Source organism: Typha angustifolia, chromosome 12 (assembly GCF_048772165.1).
Source record: "Typha angustifolia cultivar Huaian chromosome 12, ASM4877216v1, whole genome shotgun sequence".
Taxonomy (NCBI): domain Eukaryota; kingdom Viridiplantae; phylum Streptophyta; class Magnoliopsida; order Poales; family Typhaceae; genus Typha; species Typha angustifolia.
In genome coordinates, this window is record NC_133250.1 from 8,911,096 (window position 1) to 8,929,297 (window position 18,202).

Consider the following 18,202-nt stretch of genomic DNA (forward strand, 5'->3'; position numbering starts at 1 on the left):
ATTTGACAGTTTTGCTTTTAAATATAATGAGATCATTTTTAATTTAATACACTTACCTGAAAAGGAACTCGGATCTTCCAATAAGTTTAAAAATGCAAGAAAAAAAAAAAAAACTAAAGTTAGTGAATCTTTTTTACAAAAACTACAAGAAAAGGTTGGCAAAAAAGAAATTGGGTGAAGGTGTAGGACTTGAATCGCAAATTCGCTTAAATAGGGTGTTATGCGCAAATATATAAAATTAGCAATTATTTTACAAGTAGATCCTCGACTGGAGATACCCAAAGCAAAGTTGGTCTCTTTTTCTCTCTTCTTTCTCTCCTCACTGTTTCTCCTACATCGTTCCCCCATGGAGGGAGTCGGCGCCCGGCTGGGCCGGTCGTCGACCCGGTATGGCCCGGCCACCGTCTTTACGGGGCCGGTGAGGAAGTGGAAAAAGACGTGGGTACCCCTCTCGAACCCCAACTCGAACAACAACACCACAAACTCCAACTCGACCAATAACAATCGCTCCCACCTCCTGCTCTACAAGTGGGCGCCGGAGAACGGCAACGGAGCCGCAAATTCCGAGGAACCCCAGAAGAGAAAGTACCGCTACATCCCGGTAAGTGAGACATTCTTGCTTTGCTCTCTCTTTTCTTTTTCTTTTTTTGTTCTTGACTTGGTTTTGGAGAGATAGATTTTTGGGGGATATTGGGTAAGTGAGTGTGTTACATTCTTCTGATTTGGGTCTTGTTTGGTGGTTAATGTATGATTTTGGTGTAAAGATCTGATTTTTATTTGGCTGGCTTATGGTCGGGGAGTTTGAATGTTAGGTTTTGTTTTGTTTTTTTCTCACTTACCGGAGGATATTTGTGCGCGGATTTAATTTTGGTTTTAGCCTACCCGTTACAGCAACCTCTTCATGATCAATCTCTCCCTTTTCTCTTTTCTCTTGAATTGGATCGGAAAGTTCGCTTATTTATTTTGTTCTCTTCTGATAGGCATCTGGCAAATGAGTGTCTCAGCACTCTGGGTCTTGTCTGGTGGTTAATTTTGTAGTGTTCTTAGGGTTTTGATCTATTCGCTTTTCGGAAATGGTTAAATAGTGGATATATAACTATTTCCGGTGAAATGTTGTCATTTTCTAGTAAATATATGTTTGGATTTTGGTGGTATTATTGGCTTGCGGGAAGTTTGCTGGTTTTCTCATTCATTCCGGTATTTCACTGCTGAGTTCATTTTGGGATCTGACTTGTTTGTTATTGATATCTAGGTTGATGAGAATAATTATGTAGTATGATATTTGTGGAATCTATAAAGATCAAGTTTGTCCTGACAACAATAGATTGCCAAGATTCAACAAAGATGGAAGGGGGGACTCATTAGTTTAGGGCTTTTATGATGTATAATGTCTTTTGCACTTCCCAATCTTTACTAAAATATAGGCTGGACACCTCATTACCTAATTTTGATTGATTATAGTTTTTCTTACAGAAAATTAGGTATTTTTTTCTTTGTGTTCTAGATGTGTGCTTTTATATTTAGCCTCCTCTCCTCATTCCAGTATTGTTTGGTTCTTGCAGAACTTGTGTTTATAACTTCTGTCATCAGAACTTATAATGTCACTTGGATGTAGAGTTTGTTTAGTTCTAGATTAATGTTGCGACTTTACATTATGAAGTAATTTTTTTTTTCAGGTAGAATGATTCCCTATATGGAAAAACTTGTTCACAAGTTTTTTATTGCTGCCCTTTTTCTTGCCTTATATGCAATTTTCCAATGCCCTCCAGTTTTTCAGAATTTTTTTAACGCTCCTTGTTATTTTCCTGTCAAAGAATCCCGCTGTATTAGCTTAATTATATATGCAGGAAAAGGATTGAATGATGATGCAGATAATTGATTGTAGTTAAAGATGTGGGATAGAAGATAGATACAAACATCTAAATCTTGTGTGGATGTTTTTGACCCAGTATAAGTATCTATTCTTTGTGACATAGGAAGTAGACAAGGGAAATCCATCTTTGTAGCTGAAGCGATTTAAGATATTCATAGTCCCCCCTCCCCCTAAGTAACGAGTACAGTAAAAACAATCACGTTTTGTCATTGAGTCAGATTTCCTTATCTTTTTTTGTATCAATCTTTTTACATGTTTGCTGTTCTTATTGTCAAAACAGGTTTCTGTTATCGAAGAGCAAAATCAAGAGGCTGCTGTCAAGACTGAAGACGAGAGTAAGCCTAATGATGCTGATCCATCTTCCACTCCAACTGAGTCTTCTAATGGTAAAAAGGATGATGTCTTAATGGAAGAAGTTCAGGTAATTGAATTTCTCTCTACAGAAACTCTGCCTTTTGATCTACTTGTTGAATTTGCAACGATCAAACATATGTTCTATTCATCCTTTTCTTTACATCAGCAGTTATTTCTATTTAATTTAATTTCAGTATATTCTTCTTGATTGAATAGTCTTAAAAAGGACTACCAGAGCTAACAAATTTTAATTAGGGGACTTTATGGGTATCCGTTTGGTTGCTGGACATTAATGTAAAAGACAAAGATGGTATGGTTGTTGACTTCACCCAACATGTTGTCATTTATATTTGGCATTCTTTGCCTACTTATTGTTTCACTACTTTTCTCATCCATAATGGAGCATTGATGATATGAGTGTCTCTTAAACATCAGCATCAGCTTATATTGCTCTTCTGAGAACACTTTCATAGGTTTCTGGTTTCGATCCAGGTGAAAGTGAAACTGATAATGATTGGTCTGGGACCTTCAAATACTCCCCAGCATATCATGGACATTGCTCAGACAATCAGCATTGCATGTGCCATTAGTAAAGAGGGCCCATATCTCCCAATATTATGCGATCTGTGCGACACAATTTTTATGTGTTGGCAATTGTCCAGATGAACCGGCACAGATTTTACTTGGACCTAAATTGTGCTCCTTCCATAGACCTTCAATATCTGCTTGTTCATTTTCTTTTACAATCTTTAGTAATCTCCTAACTGCCACTGTTTTTTGTACAGTCCTGGAACTGTCTGATTAGTTCCATTCCTGGATGTTTTGTATTGTTAGACAAGATTTGCTTTTGCTTGGCAAGCTCTTTTTGTTATTTGTACAACTAACCGAAACTTGTGATGATCTGATATCATTTCTTTGAATTTGTCTTTCAAGCACATGCAATCCTGAGCTATCCATTTTTCTGAAATCTGAGTGAAACCTTAAGATCGTTCCTTTTGCAGGTTTCAAGCATGGCAAGAGATCCCGACAAAGATGGCAATGGAACTGAGTTAAATTTGAACTTGGGTTTGAAAGATCCTGATGGTGACGCTGATGGTGATCTTAATATGGGAAAGCAAGGCGAAGGCAGTGGTCAATTGGACAAAGTAGGTTCAGTTGAGAACGTAGAAATGAATAATTCGACAAACTCGGAAACTGAAAATAGATTGAAGAGGAAAGCCGTAACCCCTGACCTTGAAATGAGAATGTAATCAAACTGTTTCATCTTTGTTTTAATTTTTTAACCTCTTCCAAGAGGCATATTGGTGTAACTTGATTGATGCTCTATAATCTGTTCTGCATATTTGGGAAAACCTCAAGATTGAGCATTATCTCATATTAATGCATTCAAGCAATGTATTGACCTTTTCTCAAATTTTTGTAAGACCAATTCATAGTCTCCATTCAGTTCTTTTTATTTTGGGGAGACCAGTTGTTGCAGAATGTTTCAGAAGTAGGCCCCAACTGGAAGGTAGTGTTTTTCTGATCTATTAGCATATTTGTTTTTTGTCAAACTATGTAGATTGCAAGTTGCTTGTGGTTTGGGATGTCTTAAATTGTTGTTGAGTGAAAGCTTGAGTAAGCCACGTCCATTTCACTTCCCTCTTAGCTGTCTCATCCTTCTCTTTTAACCCCTTAATCAATTTCAGCTGTCTGACGACATTAGATCCCATAATTGAGAAATATTCAAATGTAAAAGTTTAAGAACATATATTCTCTAAACCTCTTGAGACGCTAATAAGCGATTCAGTTTGCTTTGCTTGGCATGATTATTCAAATATAATATTCAAGTATCACTAACATAATCGTGTTCTTAAACACATTACATGGCCGGAAAGCATAAATTTAACCTGATAATTTCTACTTTTACATAACTTGTGCCAAATATTCTTCTGTACCAAAGGATAAAAATAGAATTCTATTGCTTCACAAAGAGACAATTAATATTAATTCAAAAAGTAAACCTATTTAGTTCGCACCAATGAAGGGAGATAGGCTACTGAATTAAAGAGACATAACATACATAGTACTTTTTACCTATTTCTGGCAAGCTGTTAGTATCAAGCCAGAGTATGGAGCTTGCATTGATTCTAGTTTCAATAGAAGCATGTTTGCTGACAGATTATTATTATTTCAAGTACCGATACCCATCAGGGAAGTTTGTTATATACCGAATAAAAGTGAATAATCAACCCAAATGTAATGGTTCTTCTCAATGTGAATATATTCAAACATACAACTCATTTTCTAGATCCATTTCCAGCAAAAAAATAATATCATATCAGCTGCAACATTTGTAGCATCTTTGTCAATGACAATGTCAATCAAGTATTCTTGGAACAGAAGGACCAAGATTTTTTTTTCCCAGGCTGTCCAAGTGGTCATGTGAAGTTGAACTACAACCAATTCAACCCCTATTGCAGAAACCATCATTAGCATGTTCTAGGAAAACTTTGCTGCCCATCTACAACTCATTTGGTAGAGTTTTGATCTGCATCATTGTTTAGACCTTCAGTTACACCAACTTCCGCTGGTCGCAGGACGCGGTCATAAAGCATATACCCCACCTGCAATGCAAGGAGACCATAACGATCGGGATTTACACGATGTTTACACCTCAAAACAAAGGTGCGATTTTGATAGTGGGTTTAAAACTAAGTTAGAACTTGGAAGTCGTTTCAGATAATATCTAGGATGAGGAGAGCAGAGTTGCATATGCAAGGTTTTGGGAAAGAAAGAACCAAAAAGATATATAAGTTCCTTTATCAATTTAAAAAAAGAGAAGAAGAAGAAAATCAGCAAATATGTACCTTAACAACAGCTGCTACAGTACCAGGAGGTTTTGAAGCATCAGGAATTTGGAAAACTGCATGATGCCTATGCGGATCAAAATTCTCATTCATAGGGTCAAACTTTTCCACCCCAAACTTCCTAAATACCTGAAAGAAGAAAGAAACAGTTCTAGGATTATAGACAACACCAATGATTCCTTGAAAGATGAAGACAGGCAATAAAAGGCCACAGCTGCTGAGATGAAATAGAAAGAATGTGTCTCATTACAGTCGATATTCTTAATTCTTTTATCATCATTATTTTCTGAGGAAGGTCACAATTTGACCAATAAATTCACACACTACACATACAAGGCTAGACTAAAAAAATTGTGTTAAAACTGTGAAACAAGATTTAACACTTCAATAGCCATTTCATTCAATTCATTAGGATTTTTGAGCACACATCCTCTATGCCACCTACATTTGTGATTGGCCAAATGGTAACAGGATAGAGTCAGCACAGAAAATAGGCATTACAAACACCAAATGGGAAGTTCTACAGTTCCAGACTAACATACCAAATGTAACACCAACTTAATTCCAACTGAAAAACCTCTTGTTGCATCTCCAACAATCAACCAATTAATTGCCTATTTATCTCGTACAATTCATGTTTCATCTATTACATGCCAAGGGCTCTAACTTACTCTTTATATGTGTAAGCATGGATCATCACCAACAGTCAACTTTGTGGATGTGACCAACAGCATTACTCCAACTACTAACTATCATACTTAAAGAAAGGAAATTGGCATGACATATAATAAAACACATATCAAACTTCTACTTATGGAATCATATTAATTTCACTATGAAAGTAATTCTTCTCACAATTTTAAAAATCTAAACCATGCCTTAAACAGAGAGAAATAAAAATTACCTCTGCAAGTTGCTTTTCGGTCATTTCAACACCCTCAAGTAGAGTCTTTAGAAGTGGCACAGCTCCGACAGAGTCTTTAGATGCATCAATTTTTGAAAAGCTTTCCTTGACTACAGATGAAGCTCTTCCCAGATTATCAGCAACATCTAGCAAGTTCTTAGCAAAGCTCTGTAAGCAATGGAGAAATCCATAAGATGTGAACTTATTAGAAGAAGAGAAGGAAATACGTAGATGAAAACCTGATGCAGAAAAGAGAAGACTTGATGATTGTACCTGTATTGCATACTTTTTCGAGTTTTCTGCCTCACGTCTAGTCCTGTCTATAACATTCTCCATTTCTGCATAGCTGCGGAGAACCTTATCTTGCATTTTTTCAATCTCCTTGTGCTTCAACTTCAGTAATTCTTCCTTCTCAGCAACTAGTTTCACCAGATCCTCCATTGATAGCTCAGCCTCTGTATCTGAATCAGAAAATGCAGTTCGTTTAGTACCTCTTCTCCTCCTCCTTTTATCAGAGTGGGTCTTGGAATCCTTGGATTCTGAAAAATGACCTGCATCTGGTACGTTGTCTGAACCAGTAGAACTACTACTGGTCTTGGAAGATTCAGTGCCAGTTCCTTCTTCCGAGCAAGTTTCATGCTCCACGGATTGGTTCCCTTCCTTTTCAGTCGGTTGAGGAGATGCTGAAGATGAGAACCCAAATCTTTGAAAGGAAGTATTTGCTAGACCTAATTGTCCGAAAACCTGGTTTGACTGACAAGGGACCTGCTTAATCAGAAAGAAATGATAATAATAAGAAGAAAAATAATTGGCATGCACTTTCACCATACCCACCCAATCCAAAACATAAGGAAAACAACCAAATTGTCTGATGTGAAGGCAATTGAAACAATGAATTGGTGAAGCATTTATGTCAACAAGAGAACTAATGTAAGACTGGCTGTATGTGTGTGTGTGTTTATATATATATACCATTCCCTTCTTATCCCTCTCTTAAATTTTGCCTCTTTTACTACTATTTTCAATTCCTTTGCCTTTCGGGATCCAACTACTTACATTGAGCAAGCCAGCAGGACAGTAAAGAAAAACTTATTGGGCATCTTTGCAGAATTGGTGGAAACACTTCCCTTATGCTTTTAGGACAAAATCAACTGAGAAAATGAAAAGGCAAATGGTTAGTTCCTCTTTTCTATATCCAGCGTCCTCCTTCTGTTAATCTCATGTAGCACATTCATCAGATTTTGATCTTATTTCAGATAGAGATACACTAGATACAAGAATCTGCTAAATACTTAAAGCTTGCGATCAGATTTCTTATGATTCAATATGGTTTCCTTTGTAAGAAGCTCATGCTTTCTTGATACCCAATCAATTTGTTTTCCCATAGGCCTAGTAGAAACTATCGAATTGAGAAGAAAATAAATGTATTCATATGCACAACAGAAAAAAACAGTCTAATAGAACAACTACGGAGTTAATCCGTTCAATACAGAGACAGGAAAATTTATGTGCACACGAATAATAACAGTCGAACTATGTTTAGCTTTGGGATAAAAATAAAAGCAAAAGCACAAACTCATTTAATTCTTGGCCAATAAAACTGCTATAAAGCTAACATCTGATACTTAATTTAAAACGTGAGTTTATTTTTTCCACTTGCATAGGAAAAACTGTAGCCCCAATTTATAAACCCATATAACCTAAACAAAATGCTACAGAAATCCAATAAGCGCCTCCAGGAGAGTTTGAAGAATAAGCCAACTTCACGTCGGACAACTAGAATTCAGCATCAAGCCTATCAACAGTCGATAAATACCATATAAAGTACATAAAAAATAAAAAGAAAAAACAGATTTTTATCAACACCCAGTTCCCAATACGACATTAAAAACCCAAAGGTACCGTAAAAATCTCACCTTGATTGGGAAGCATGGAGTGGACTCGGTCAGCGAACGGAAGCCACTCGAGAGATTCCCGAACGCCTCCGGCCGAGACGAAGCCGAGAGCAAGCGGCTGGTGATGCCGCTCCTCGAAATGCGAGAGAAAACCCTAGAACCTATCATCTTCTTCGATCGAAACCAGAAAAGATTAAGGAATAGAGAGAGAAATCGAACACAGGCTTAAGCAGTGGTGAGAAGAACGAATAGAAGAGGCGAGAAAGGAGCTTCTGGAAGAGGAGAAATAGAAACCCATCACGGAGAAATTTCTTACATAAAGACCATTTTGCCCTCAGAGATGATGGTGAATAAGTATGGTTTTCGTGTATACTGCAGCAAAATATGAGGGTAATTTTGTCTTGCGAATAAGGGTTTAAGGGTGAAAGGGGTTTATAGAATTGCTAGGTTTGAGCCAGGGTTGGAAAAATTCCAATCTGGCCTTCAATTTTGTTGGGCTAGGTCAAATCCCAAAATTTGACTCCTTTTCCCCTTTTTCCCGTATTTTAAACACACCATACCATTAATTTATTATCAAATAGTTTAATTTACTGTAGCCCAGTATTTTATGTATATAAATTTTTTTAATTTAATTTTTTAATAGTTAAGAAAAATAATTATCTAGCAATAATATACTGAACTAATTAATATTTTTAAAAATATTAATTAATTTAATATTTTTCTTAGGGCTACAGTTAATTAGTTCTCATTTGGTAATAAATTTAAAGGGTGTAGTTTGGTCAAAAACTCCATAAATACATACATAATTAAAGGCGAGATCAAGATTTTGATATAGTTGGACGGTTGAGATGCACTGTTGAGGTCAAAATGCACGCATAGGACTTTTCTATGCGCTACCTCGTCAGGTAAAATCAACTACCGCGCTCGTATAGGATCGTCCGTTTTGCTTCAATTCTTAGGCATTTCCGAAGGCGAAACGAGAGGGTCTGGAAGGCTCCTCGAATAAGAAGAAGAATAGAGGAATAGAGGAAGAAGTAGCAGAAGAAGCACAAGAGAGGAGAGGATTAGGGTTTCGAGGGCGGGGGAGAGGGGAGGAGATGGAGTTTAACATGACGGCACCGCCTCCGGAGATGGTGGCACCACCGCCGGGGAAGGAGCAGCAGGCGGCGGGGGTGGGGGTCCTGCTACAGATCTCTATGCTCGTTCTCTCCTTCGTCCTTGGACACGTGCTCCGCCGCCACAAGTTCTACTACCTCCCCGAGGCCAGTGCCTCCCTCCTCATCGGTAAATAATCCCCTCATCATCGCGATTGTTCGTTGACTAGTTTTGTTCTTGATCCTGCTTGTTGAGGTGTGGATCATTGGAGCCATCGATTTGTTTGATCGAAGGCGAAATATCTGGTGGATGAGTGCAAGATCGCGCACGGTTACTTCTTTTTTGTGTGGTCTCTGACATGAGAGAGTTGGAAGAAGTTGTGCAATTAGTAGTTTTCTTATATCATTTCATTTACAAATTAGTCTTGAAAGTATTCTCTGGTGAATTATGGAACTTTAAGAAGGAAAAAGCGTCTTTTTAAACGGAAGGTAAATGATGATGCGATCGTATGCATCGCTTTGCCATTCCTTATTTCATTATTCTTTTCCGTTTGTACATAACCTAATAATTTTGATCGGAAAGTCCTTTTGGGTATCTGACAGTTACGACATCTTTATCAGTCCAGGATAGTAGGAGATATTGGAAGCTTTTAAATGTGGACTTTAACATAGTAACGGTGCACCCTTTTTCATATAGATTCATGAAGATGTAAAGGCAGTATGTCTTCTTAGGACTGGTAGGTTAGGGGGTTCAATATAGCGTAACTAACAGGAGCTTTTAGGTGAATCAACAACCCCAAATGAGAATATGAAAGACCCATTATCTTCTTAACAATTGTCAGGTCTCTCTCTTGGTCGATTATGTCTAATTTACAAGTGTAATTATTAAAGCTTGATCAGTTCTGGATTCAGAGGTTGCGACTTAATGGGGCATCCAAAAAGAATGGTTGCGGCACATACTTTTAATGATCCGTCATACTTACAACTTTGGAAAATGCCTTTTCATGACTAATTCTTTAATTCTTTGAAATGTGTGCTAGAGAACGTGTTTGCATCTTTTTGTAAATTCCAACTTTTAGTTGGCAAATCATGAGATAACTTCTTCATGTTTTTAAGGTTGTACCACAATCAATATGCTGGAGTTTTGTAAACTTGGAAAAGCACAAGTAATTTTGTAAAAAAGAAAGATAAACATGAAAGACTCATTGGTTTTATATTGCAGGTCTAATTGTTGGTGGCCTTGCTAACATTTCAAATACAGAAACAAGTACTAGGTTTGTATTGCTTAAACCTCCTTTCTTTATGTGGATGCGTGTTTCTGATATAGGACTGATATCGTAATCTATTTATCGAAAGAGCTCAAGCCAGTGGATGATGACTTTTATTTTCATACTGAAATATACTTTTTGATTAATAAATGTGTAAACTTTTGGAAATTATAGGGCATATTGCCTCCTGACCTAACTTGCTTGCATACATAAGAAATAGAAACTTCCCTGGAAAATTGTGATATTAGAGAACGATGAACTTATTTTTGAATTTCGTGAATTGTAAAATGTAAATGAAATGACTCTATATATTTAACACCTGCCCTGATGATTTGTCTTCTGACCTTGATTCTTTTCTTTTTCTTCAGGACGTGGTTCAATTTCCATGAAGAGTTCTTCTTCCTATTCTTGTTACCTCCAATCATATTATATCCTCTTTTAGTCTTTTACATGTCTAAGCTATCATATTTACATCATTCAGCTATTATATTATTGACCCTTTAGTGGAGATGTGTTGTATTTGATTTGCTTTTCTTAACTTTACCTTACCCAGTCAGGATTTAGCTTAGCACCGGTAAGTACTCCAGATATGAATCACTTTCCTCTAAGTTGTTCTTCTTGCAATGGGTTTCCACTTAACATATTCTCCAAATTTTTTTTTCAGAAACCATTTTTTTCAAACTTTGGAGCAATTGTCACATTTGCTATTTTTGGGACATTTATTGCTTCAATTGTGACAGGCCTTCTAGTGTAAGCATGCTCTATATGTTTTCCCCGGTTAATTGCAAACAGAAAAAGAAAATCCTTGTATCAAATAATTTTTAATACTGTTGCAGGTACCTTGGTGGTTTGACATTTCTCATGTATAAACTGCCTCTGTTTGAATGCCTTATGTTTGGCGCTCTTATTTCAGCAACTGATCCTGTAACAGTATTATCCATTTTCCAGGTGTGCATATATTCTCCCCTTATATTGTCTAATTGTTTGCAAGGGCATAATGATTTGATTCATTGATTCAACTAGAGTACATTATTTCCTTTTACATTTCGCAAATAAGATTTTTTTTTTTCACCAACATTTACCTACACGATTGTTATACCAAAATTTCTTATACTAAATAGGTCCCATAGTTTAGATTTAGAGTTTGTAACTTAGTATTCTGGCAAAGACTGTGAACATCAACTTTGGTGTGCAGTCAAGACAATGAAGCAACCTTTTTGGCAATGGGTTAGGTTGTCTACATGTACCCTCCTTAGACTCCATATTTGCCCTGGCCCAGGAGCCTCATTAGTGGGAAGACATTTTCTGTTGGCTCAAAGTTTAAATGTCTGTAAATTCTTTGATGCAAAGTCAGCATAGAAATGATGAAACTTTGTAGGACTAGCTCTAGATTATCACCTTGGCAATTGCTAACTAGGCAGCTTATCCAGTTGCAATTTTTTAGAATTTCTTGTATTCCATTGAAGATAAAGATTTTGAACTCTAGTTGTTCTTGTTAATGCTGCCTGGTTATCACCTTTGTTTCTCATCTCTCTTCAAACCCATGTATTGTAATATATTGTATTTATTTAAAGGACTTGCTGAATCTAACTTGATTTGCCATGCGCCCATGCCTGATGCAACCGTATAATGCAGTATCCTTCATAGATTAGTTTTGTAGCCTTTCTATGCCTATCCATTGTTATTATGGTAGTCATTGAGAAGCCTAATTCTACTTAATTGTTTGGACAATAGATTTCTCACCCTTGCTTATGCAGGAACTTGGAAGTGACATGAACCTGTATGCTTTGGTGTTTGGTGAATCTGTCTTAAATGATGCTGTATGTATATTTTCTTTTAGAAAAACCAGCAAATTCTGAACTCCGTTGATATTAGATGCTAATCATTTGCCTTTTTTCCTTGTTGGCAAATGCAGATGGCAATTTCCTTGTACAGGTTTGTTTGTGCTTATCTGCTTGAGCTTGCTCTTCGATGCTCCACATTGTCTTTTCTCTTAAGATACATTAATGTTTTACTCCAGGACAATGTCATCAGTGAGAAGTCATGCTTCATCTGGAGAGAATTTTTTTATGGTTATTGTACAATTTCTTGAGACATTTGTTGGCTCGTTGTCTTCAGGTTGGTGCCTAACTTTAACTGAAATTTGTCATGAATGGAATTTGCAATTCAGTTTCATCATGAGCTAAATCTTCCTCCTCAATTTGGAGATGAATCGGATTCTTGGAAATGATATTTTCATTTTTTACATGATCACATAACGCTTTTTAATCAATTGCCAGTATATACTCTCTTTTTTTTTGCTGCATTACTTGTTGTATAAATAAAAGAAAAGAACCTCTGGTAAGTGATGTGTGATGAACATGTGCAATAATTTTATGCTAGGCTGCTGTCATTAGACATAGAGGTCGTGGCCAACACAGTCATCTTTTATCAAATATATGTGTTATTAGGAAACTCGAACCTGTCATTGCTAAGAATGTTATGATTACTTTCATTGAGCTTCCCTTGGCATCCGTCCAAGCTTGTAGGATATATACAAATATAACAATGAGGTTACAAGTTACAACATATTCAGAATTATATGCTGCCAAATTTAATTATTGGTAGATATTGGTAAACATTTAACTATTATTCTTTATTTGCAAATGATTTTTGTTTACTTTGTTATTCGTTCATGACAGAAGCAGTTTCTTTTATGCATTTTACATTTAGTGATTATCTTTTCTGTATAATAGTGTGTCAAGATAATCTGATATGTTTCAATTTAAATGTGATAGATTTACCTCAAGCTATTTTTATCTTCTGCACCTTAGTTAGCTATGTTTCTGAAATATTGCACTCAAAGGACTTGCCTTGATCTTATGTGTGACTAAAGCTATGTAATTTCCTATTTTACAGGTGTTGGAGTTGGATTCATTTCTGCTTTGATATCCTTTTGAAAGTCATCTCTTGTCATAATTTCAATTTGAAGGAATCTGTTTATTCCATGAGCATTCTTTTCTGCTGTTCTGGAAGGAAAACTATTTTATTATAGACCTTGCTGATCTTCTTTTTTTTTTCCAACTGGATTTCTTTCGATACGAAGGTGCACAATTGACCTAGAAAGAAAGTAGACTGAATTCATAAAGGTGCTGGATTCTGTAGACATCTGAAAAGATTAAATATTTAAATAGTTACTTGCAATCTACAATATTTAGTCTTAAGAGGAAGTCACCTTTTTTAGATTTTTTTTGTGCAGTCCTCTTAGTCATAAGATGCTTTTGATGGAAGAAATTTTGTCATAGCTATAAGTTCCTAACCTGAAGTATTTTAACATAACCAATTGACCTTCTTGTGTTTTGTATGTAGGGAGGCCATAGGCTGTGAACTTCAGATGTTTTATTTTTATGTGTTACCATGTTCTTGTTATACATTCTTCAGACAGATTTAACCTAACCACTGGATTGTTTTGTGTCAAGAGGATGGAAATACCATGTGTAAAGTAGACATGTCTCAACATGTGGATGATGTTTTCAATTTGTAATTCTTTTCTGTATGCTTTGGTTTTGTTGCTTGTGTACTGCTGAGCTTGCATTTTTTGCCACCCTTCATACATCCTGAGAATCCTTAACCACTTCATACCTTTTTAAGTATGCTGGATTGGATGTTGATAAGTAAGTATTATTAACTTGTCTCCTAACCTTAATTTCTTTACTGACTGATATGATAGTGGAACTGCTAAAATTTCTGACGTGATTTTTTCTTTCAGTCTTCAGAACTTGGAGTGCTGCTTGTTTGTTCTCTTTCCTTACTTCTCGTAAGAAAAATTCTGGATTAGTACCTCCTGCATTTAGTTTAAATGGGCAGTCATGACTTATTCATCACTCTATCTTCTTTGTAGGTACATGTTAGCAGAAGGACTTGGCTTATCTGGAATTGTTTCTATATTATTCACTGGGATTGTAAGTTCATCTGTGTACTTGATACTGCTATAGATAATGGTATTTCATTAAAGTCCTTTGTCAGTTCATATCCTCGTATTCTTTTCCTTTTGTTGTTTTCAGGTCATGAAGCATTACACTTTCTCCAATTTGTCAGAAAATTCTCAGCGGTTTGCTGCTGCTTTTTTCCACTTAATATCGTCGTTGGCAGAAACATTTGTGTAAGCTAACATGTACATCTTGAATCATTCATTCATGATTTCTAAATTCATGTATTAACACTTTAATTATTTCCTCTTAGTCAGCGACAATAGTTTACTTAGCTGCCACCTTCATTATTCCTTGTTCTCACTATGTTATTTTACTTGCAGGTTTATATATATGGGTTTCGATATTGCCATGGAACAGCATAGCTGGTCACACATCGGCTTTATCTTCTTCTCAATTGTATCCTTTGAAATCTTTAATTTTGTAGACATTGTTTTAAGCTTTTAAAATTGCATTATGGCATTAGAATTGTTCCTTGACTCAATTTTTTAATTGAAAAACAGCTGTTCATAGTAGTTGCGAGGTATGCACATTTTCCCCTATAACTTTTCTAGTGTTTGTTGCTTGTCAAGCTACATTATCCTTTTCATGTCTTGATATACAGAGGCCATCATAGTTATCATTATTTTGGCTTAGTGAGTTTTCTCTAAGTTGGTTTATTATACAAACTCATCAGGAAAGACTTGCCTTTCCAACTTTCTATATGTTTAGGAGTTAGGAACTTTGGGCACTGCCCTAGAAAATGAGTTTTATTATGAGTTTTTACATTTTGGGTTTTGAAAGATGTCTTGTTGAAATTTAGGAGTATTAGTTTGAAATTATACTCAATCTACTCAAGTAGGAATTACCTTTTGTATTCTGCATTTAGGAAAAAAAGAATATGTGCATGACTTATGTGAGTTAGAATATTACAAGCATATGACACCTTTTTTCGTTTTGTGACTTCTTTTACTTTCCTACAAAAGACATACTTCATTGTGTTTATGATTTTGATTGTGTGCATAACTTATGTGAGTTAGAATATTACTAGCATATGACACCTTCTTCTGTGACATCTTTTACTTTGCTACAAAAGACGTGTTTCAGTTTCATTGTGTGTATGGTTTTGATTTCTTCTCTCTCTGTAAAGAAACTTTTGTTGCTTATGAATTTCCTATTAACATTTATGCTTGCGTTGGTTTGTTTTCTTTTTCACTTTATAGGGCAGCGAATGTGTTTTCCTGTGCTTACTTGGTCAATTTGGTTCGACCAGCAAACCGCAAGATACCTCTAAAACATCAGAAGGCACTTTGGTACAGTGGTGAGTACATTTGACTACTCTTAACTGAAGGATCATGGTTAAATAACTTTTTTAATTGTTATTTTATGTGCTAACAGGACTTAGAGGGGCAATGGCTTTTGCTCTTGCTCTCCAATCAGTACATGAACTTCCTGAAGGGCATGGAAAGACTATATTCACAGCTACCACAGCAATAGTTGTCCTAACGGTTGGTCGTCTTACTATTGATGTTTGATTTTAGTTGTTTATAAACACCCAAAAATGCAAAAACACATAATAAGGTAACATCATCACATTTTTCTTGCCACATATAGTGGTCCTACATTTTCCTTCTCGAAGCCCTACTTGTGAAATATATTTGTTTAGTGGATTTATTAATGTAAAAATGTATATCACTTATAGCAAATTTGCATTGCTGTGAACTCCTGGCACACATAGTGGTCCTGATTAAAAAAGGACTGGGAAAGCTAGCAAGTGTAGCAAGTGTTGTTCAGGCTTAAGATCTGGTTTATTATTTGGTTTCTACTTTTTATAGCATTATGAGTGGTGTCAGATGGCTTTAACTGCTGGAATGAGAGGGGGAGGAGGGCTATAGGAAAATATTAGTATGCGAGGTTTTTTAAACCTGTATGGAGGAAGGGAGAGATGGGTTAGTATTTTCTGGTTTCTTGTATTTTATTCGTGAAGGATGTGATAGGACATCGAAATTGTATTTCCATTCATTATTATCTAAGGACACAGGGACTTATGGAATATTTCTGTAACACAAAAAATTATTTTGATTCATGTCATAATATTAGTACGTGAGGTGCTTTATACATGTTGAATGAGATAATGATATTGATCATCCAATCTAGATATCTACCACTAAAGAAATTTTATCGGGCAACTTGTTTAGTAAGATGAGCTGACTGCTGACATTTACTATTAGAAAAAAAAATTCCATTGCTTGAAGTATTTTCTTTTCATTCAATGGCCATACAGGTGCTATTAATTGGAGGCTCGACAGGTACCATGCTCGAAGCTCTCGAAGTTGTTGGTGATAACCAAAATATCCCAATTGATGTAAGTCCTGAGAAGATGGAACAAATTTATTATTTTTCTATTTATATTCTTCTGTTTTTTGACAAATTATAGAGTTTTGTTGTCATATGTTTATATTGTATTCTTTGCTTCTATCTTTACATGTCAGTGGGGTGATCTTCTATAGGTACTTGTGTGAAGAATTTAGCCTGTAATTTTCATATCATTTCACATGCTTGCAGAACTATGAAGAAAATAATGGCTACATTGCCCCATCATATGAAGTGGGCACTTCATCTGGGAGCAGATTAAAGATGAAACTTAAAGAGTTCCACAAAAGGTTTTATTCAACAGTCTCATTTCTGGCTCCATATACTTCATTTTCTTATAATTGCTTAATTTTTCTTATTAATGGTGCAGCACTTCATCTTTCACTGCATTGGATAAAAATTATTTGACTCCATTTTTCACTAGTCAAAATGAGGATGAAGAGGATTTTGGTAAGGAACTATACTTTTTACTCATGCTTTCAACTTATTCATGATGCCATGTAATGGATCCTAACATGGATTTGATTTGTCCCTTATATACCTGTTTGCTTCTAGTTTGGTTACACTCTGAAGATGCATTTATCATGGCTGGCACTGATCAATGTATATAGACAATCCCAGCTCCTATGCCATGCCAATGTAGATATCCCTTAATTGAAGGGAAACATAACAACGTTTGACTGGGTTCTTATGTGGTGCATCATAGTCCAATACTCTTTTGGCAGTTTTCTTCAGTTTTTTTTTTTAATTTCATATAAGACATTTGTGACCATTTATTGGAGGGATATGTTGAAGTGCCATTGCATTCACTTCATGACCAACTAGTACATCAATCTATGCTTGCATTGATTGCTACATCACGACTAACATTTTCTTAAGCAGGCTCGAAACAGTTGGGGACTAAATGTCATATTTTTCCCTTGCCACAATGTTTCCATGTTTAGAAGATGTCATTTTATATATCCATCAGTTGTCTTTGTAGCTTTTTAGACAAATTGTATCGTTTTGCTCCAACAACCAATTTATAGAAGGCTGATGCCTGGCTGTAAAATTCCATCAATTCTTTCCATTGCCCATTATCATCATTGAGTCATGCTCTAGCTGACCCTCATTGTTGAGAAAAGATTGGATGATTACAATCTTTTACTCTTACAAAAGAAGGCTTGTTAATATGGACATGGGCTCTTTTGGATTGCATTTCGTTATTTCCTTTGCAGATTATCGTAATTCTAAACTCTCTCTCTCTCTCTTTTATATAGCAGATGATCTACCTCAAAATAGCAGGAGAGGAGGATTCCGGCATTAAGGAGATGCCTTGACTAAACCATCAGGGGATCTCCAGAGTCACCTTAAGTTCATCAGCCTCTTCATGGAATATAAAACCGTAATTAGACATATACCTAATTCTAGTCACACAGATCAATGTGGTAGGATGGTAGATTGTATATTACATGGAATTTGCTTTAGAGATGATTACAGCCATCAGCATGGACTGTTGAGACTATTGGACATCCATCTTCTGTATATATATATATATATATCATGATATCAGCCTATACGAATCATTTTCTTGTTACCATAAAATGCATTTTTCTTCAGTTCTCATATTATCTTTACCTTGTTGTCTGACTCTGAACGTGTCCTC

At 35.9% G+C, this 18,202-nt stretch overlaps 3 protein-coding genes across 7 annotated transcripts; 2 read left to right on the forward strand and 1 right to left on the reverse strand.

Annotated features, from left to right (window-relative positions):
- Positions 1 to 272: 272 nt before the first annotated feature.
- On the forward strand, positions 273 to 3,683 carry LOC140771768 (uncharacterized). The gene is made up of 3 exons (XM_073113440.1): positions 273 to 601; positions 2,154 to 2,294; positions 3,229 to 3,683. The coding sequence occupies exons 1-3, from the start codon at positions 347 to 349 to the stop codon at positions 3,475 to 3,477; spliced, it is 645 nt and encodes a 214-aa protein (XP_072969541.1). The 5' UTR covers positions 273 to 346; the 3' UTR covers positions 3,478 to 3,683.
- Positions 3,684 to 4,360: 677 nt separating this feature from the next.
- Positions 4,361 to 8,137, reverse strand: LOC140771575 (grpE protein homolog 2, mitochondrial-like). 4 transcript variants are annotated; one of them, XM_073113127.1, is made up of 6 exons: positions 7,897 to 8,137; positions 6,532 to 6,745; positions 6,254 to 6,435; positions 5,981 to 6,148; positions 5,077 to 5,205; positions 4,361 to 4,833 (listed from the first exon to the last, which is right to left on the reverse strand). In XM_073113127.1, exons 1-6 carry the CDS (start codon positions 8,041 to 8,043, stop codon positions 4,738 to 4,740), a joined length of 936 nt encoding a protein of 311 aa, XP_072969228.1. In that variant the 5' UTR covers positions 8,044 to 8,137; the 3' UTR covers positions 4,361 to 4,737. The 4 variants fall into 4 exon arrangements, with proteins under 4 accessions (XP_072969228.1, XP_072969227.1, XP_072969226.1 ...); XM_073113126.1 differs by having other exon boundaries at positions 6,254 to 6,441; XM_073113125.1 differs by having other exon boundaries at positions 6,254 to 6,733.
- Positions 8,138 to 8,838: 701 nt separating this feature from the next.
- On the forward strand, positions 8,839 to 18,115 carry LOC140771877 (sodium/hydrogen exchanger 6-like). 2 transcript variants are annotated; one of them, XM_073113659.1, is made up of 22 exons: positions 8,839 to 9,159; positions 10,192 to 10,243; positions 10,606 to 10,665; positions 10,787 to 10,811; positions 10,902 to 10,987; positions 11,074 to 11,185; positions 11,995 to 12,057; positions 12,153 to 12,172; positions 12,258 to 12,355; positions 13,136 to 13,164; positions 13,859 to 13,890; positions 13,986 to 14,033; positions 14,118 to 14,178; positions 14,281 to 14,378; positions 14,529 to 14,604; positions 14,709 to 14,728; positions 15,408 to 15,505; positions 15,583 to 15,692; positions 16,469 to 16,549; positions 16,750 to 16,847; positions 16,928 to 17,007; positions 17,817 to 18,115. In XM_073113659.1, the coding sequence occupies exons 1-22, from the start codon at positions 8,973 to 8,975 to the stop codon at positions 17,861 to 17,863; spliced, it is 1,581 nt and encodes a 526-aa protein (XP_072969760.1). In that variant the 5' UTR covers positions 8,839 to 8,972; the 3' UTR covers positions 17,864 to 18,115. The 2 variants fall into 2 exon arrangements, with proteins under 2 accessions (XP_072969760.1, XP_072969761.1); XM_073113660.1 differs by having other exon boundaries at positions 17,820 to 18,115.
- The last annotated feature ends 87 nt before the right edge of the window (positions 18,116 to 18,202 follow it).

What these genes read in the sequence shown, in the direction of transcription:
- LOC140771768 (XM_073113440.1), top strand. Translation starts at nt 347, where the DNA reads ATGGAGGGAGTCGGCGCCCGGCTGGGCCGGTCGTCGACCCGGTATGGC. An exon ending in GAAAGTACCGCTACATCCCG is followed by an intron (nt 602 to 2,153) that starts GTAAGTGAGACA and finishes TTGTCAAAACAG; the next exon opens with GTTTCTGTTATCGAAGAGCA. An exon ending in TCTTAATGGAAGAAGTTCAG is followed by an intron (nt 2,295 to 3,228) that starts GTAATTGAATTT and finishes TTCCTTTTGCAG; the next exon opens with GTTTCAAGCATGGCAAGAGA.
- LOC140771575 (XM_073113124.1), bottom strand. Translation starts at nt 8,043, where the DNA reads ATGATAGGTTCTAGGGTTTTCTCTCGCATTTCGAGGAGCGGCATCACC. An exon ending in CTCCATGCTTCCCAATCAAG is followed by an intron (nt 6,746 to 7,896) that starts GTGAGATTTTTA and finishes CTGATTAAGCAG; the next exon opens with GTCCCTTGTCAGTCAAACCA. An exon ending in CCGAAAAGCAACTTGCAGAG is followed by an intron (nt 5,206 to 5,980) that starts GTAATTTTTATT and finishes TTCTTCTTTCAG; the next exon opens with GTATTTAGGAAGTTTGGGGT.
- LOC140771877 (XM_073113659.1), top strand. Translation starts at nt 8,973, where the DNA reads ATGGAGTTTAACATGACGGCACCGCCTCCGGAGATGGTGGCACCACCG. An exon ending in CTATATTATTCACTGGGATT is followed by an intron (nt 14,179 to 14,280) that starts GTAAGTTCATCT and finishes TGTTGTTTTCAG; the next exon opens with GTCATGAAGCATTACACTTT. An exon ending in CTGTTCATAGTAGTTGCGAG is followed by an intron (nt 14,729 to 15,407) that starts GTATGCACATTT and finishes TTCACTTTATAG; the next exon opens with GGCAGCGAATGTGTTTTCCT.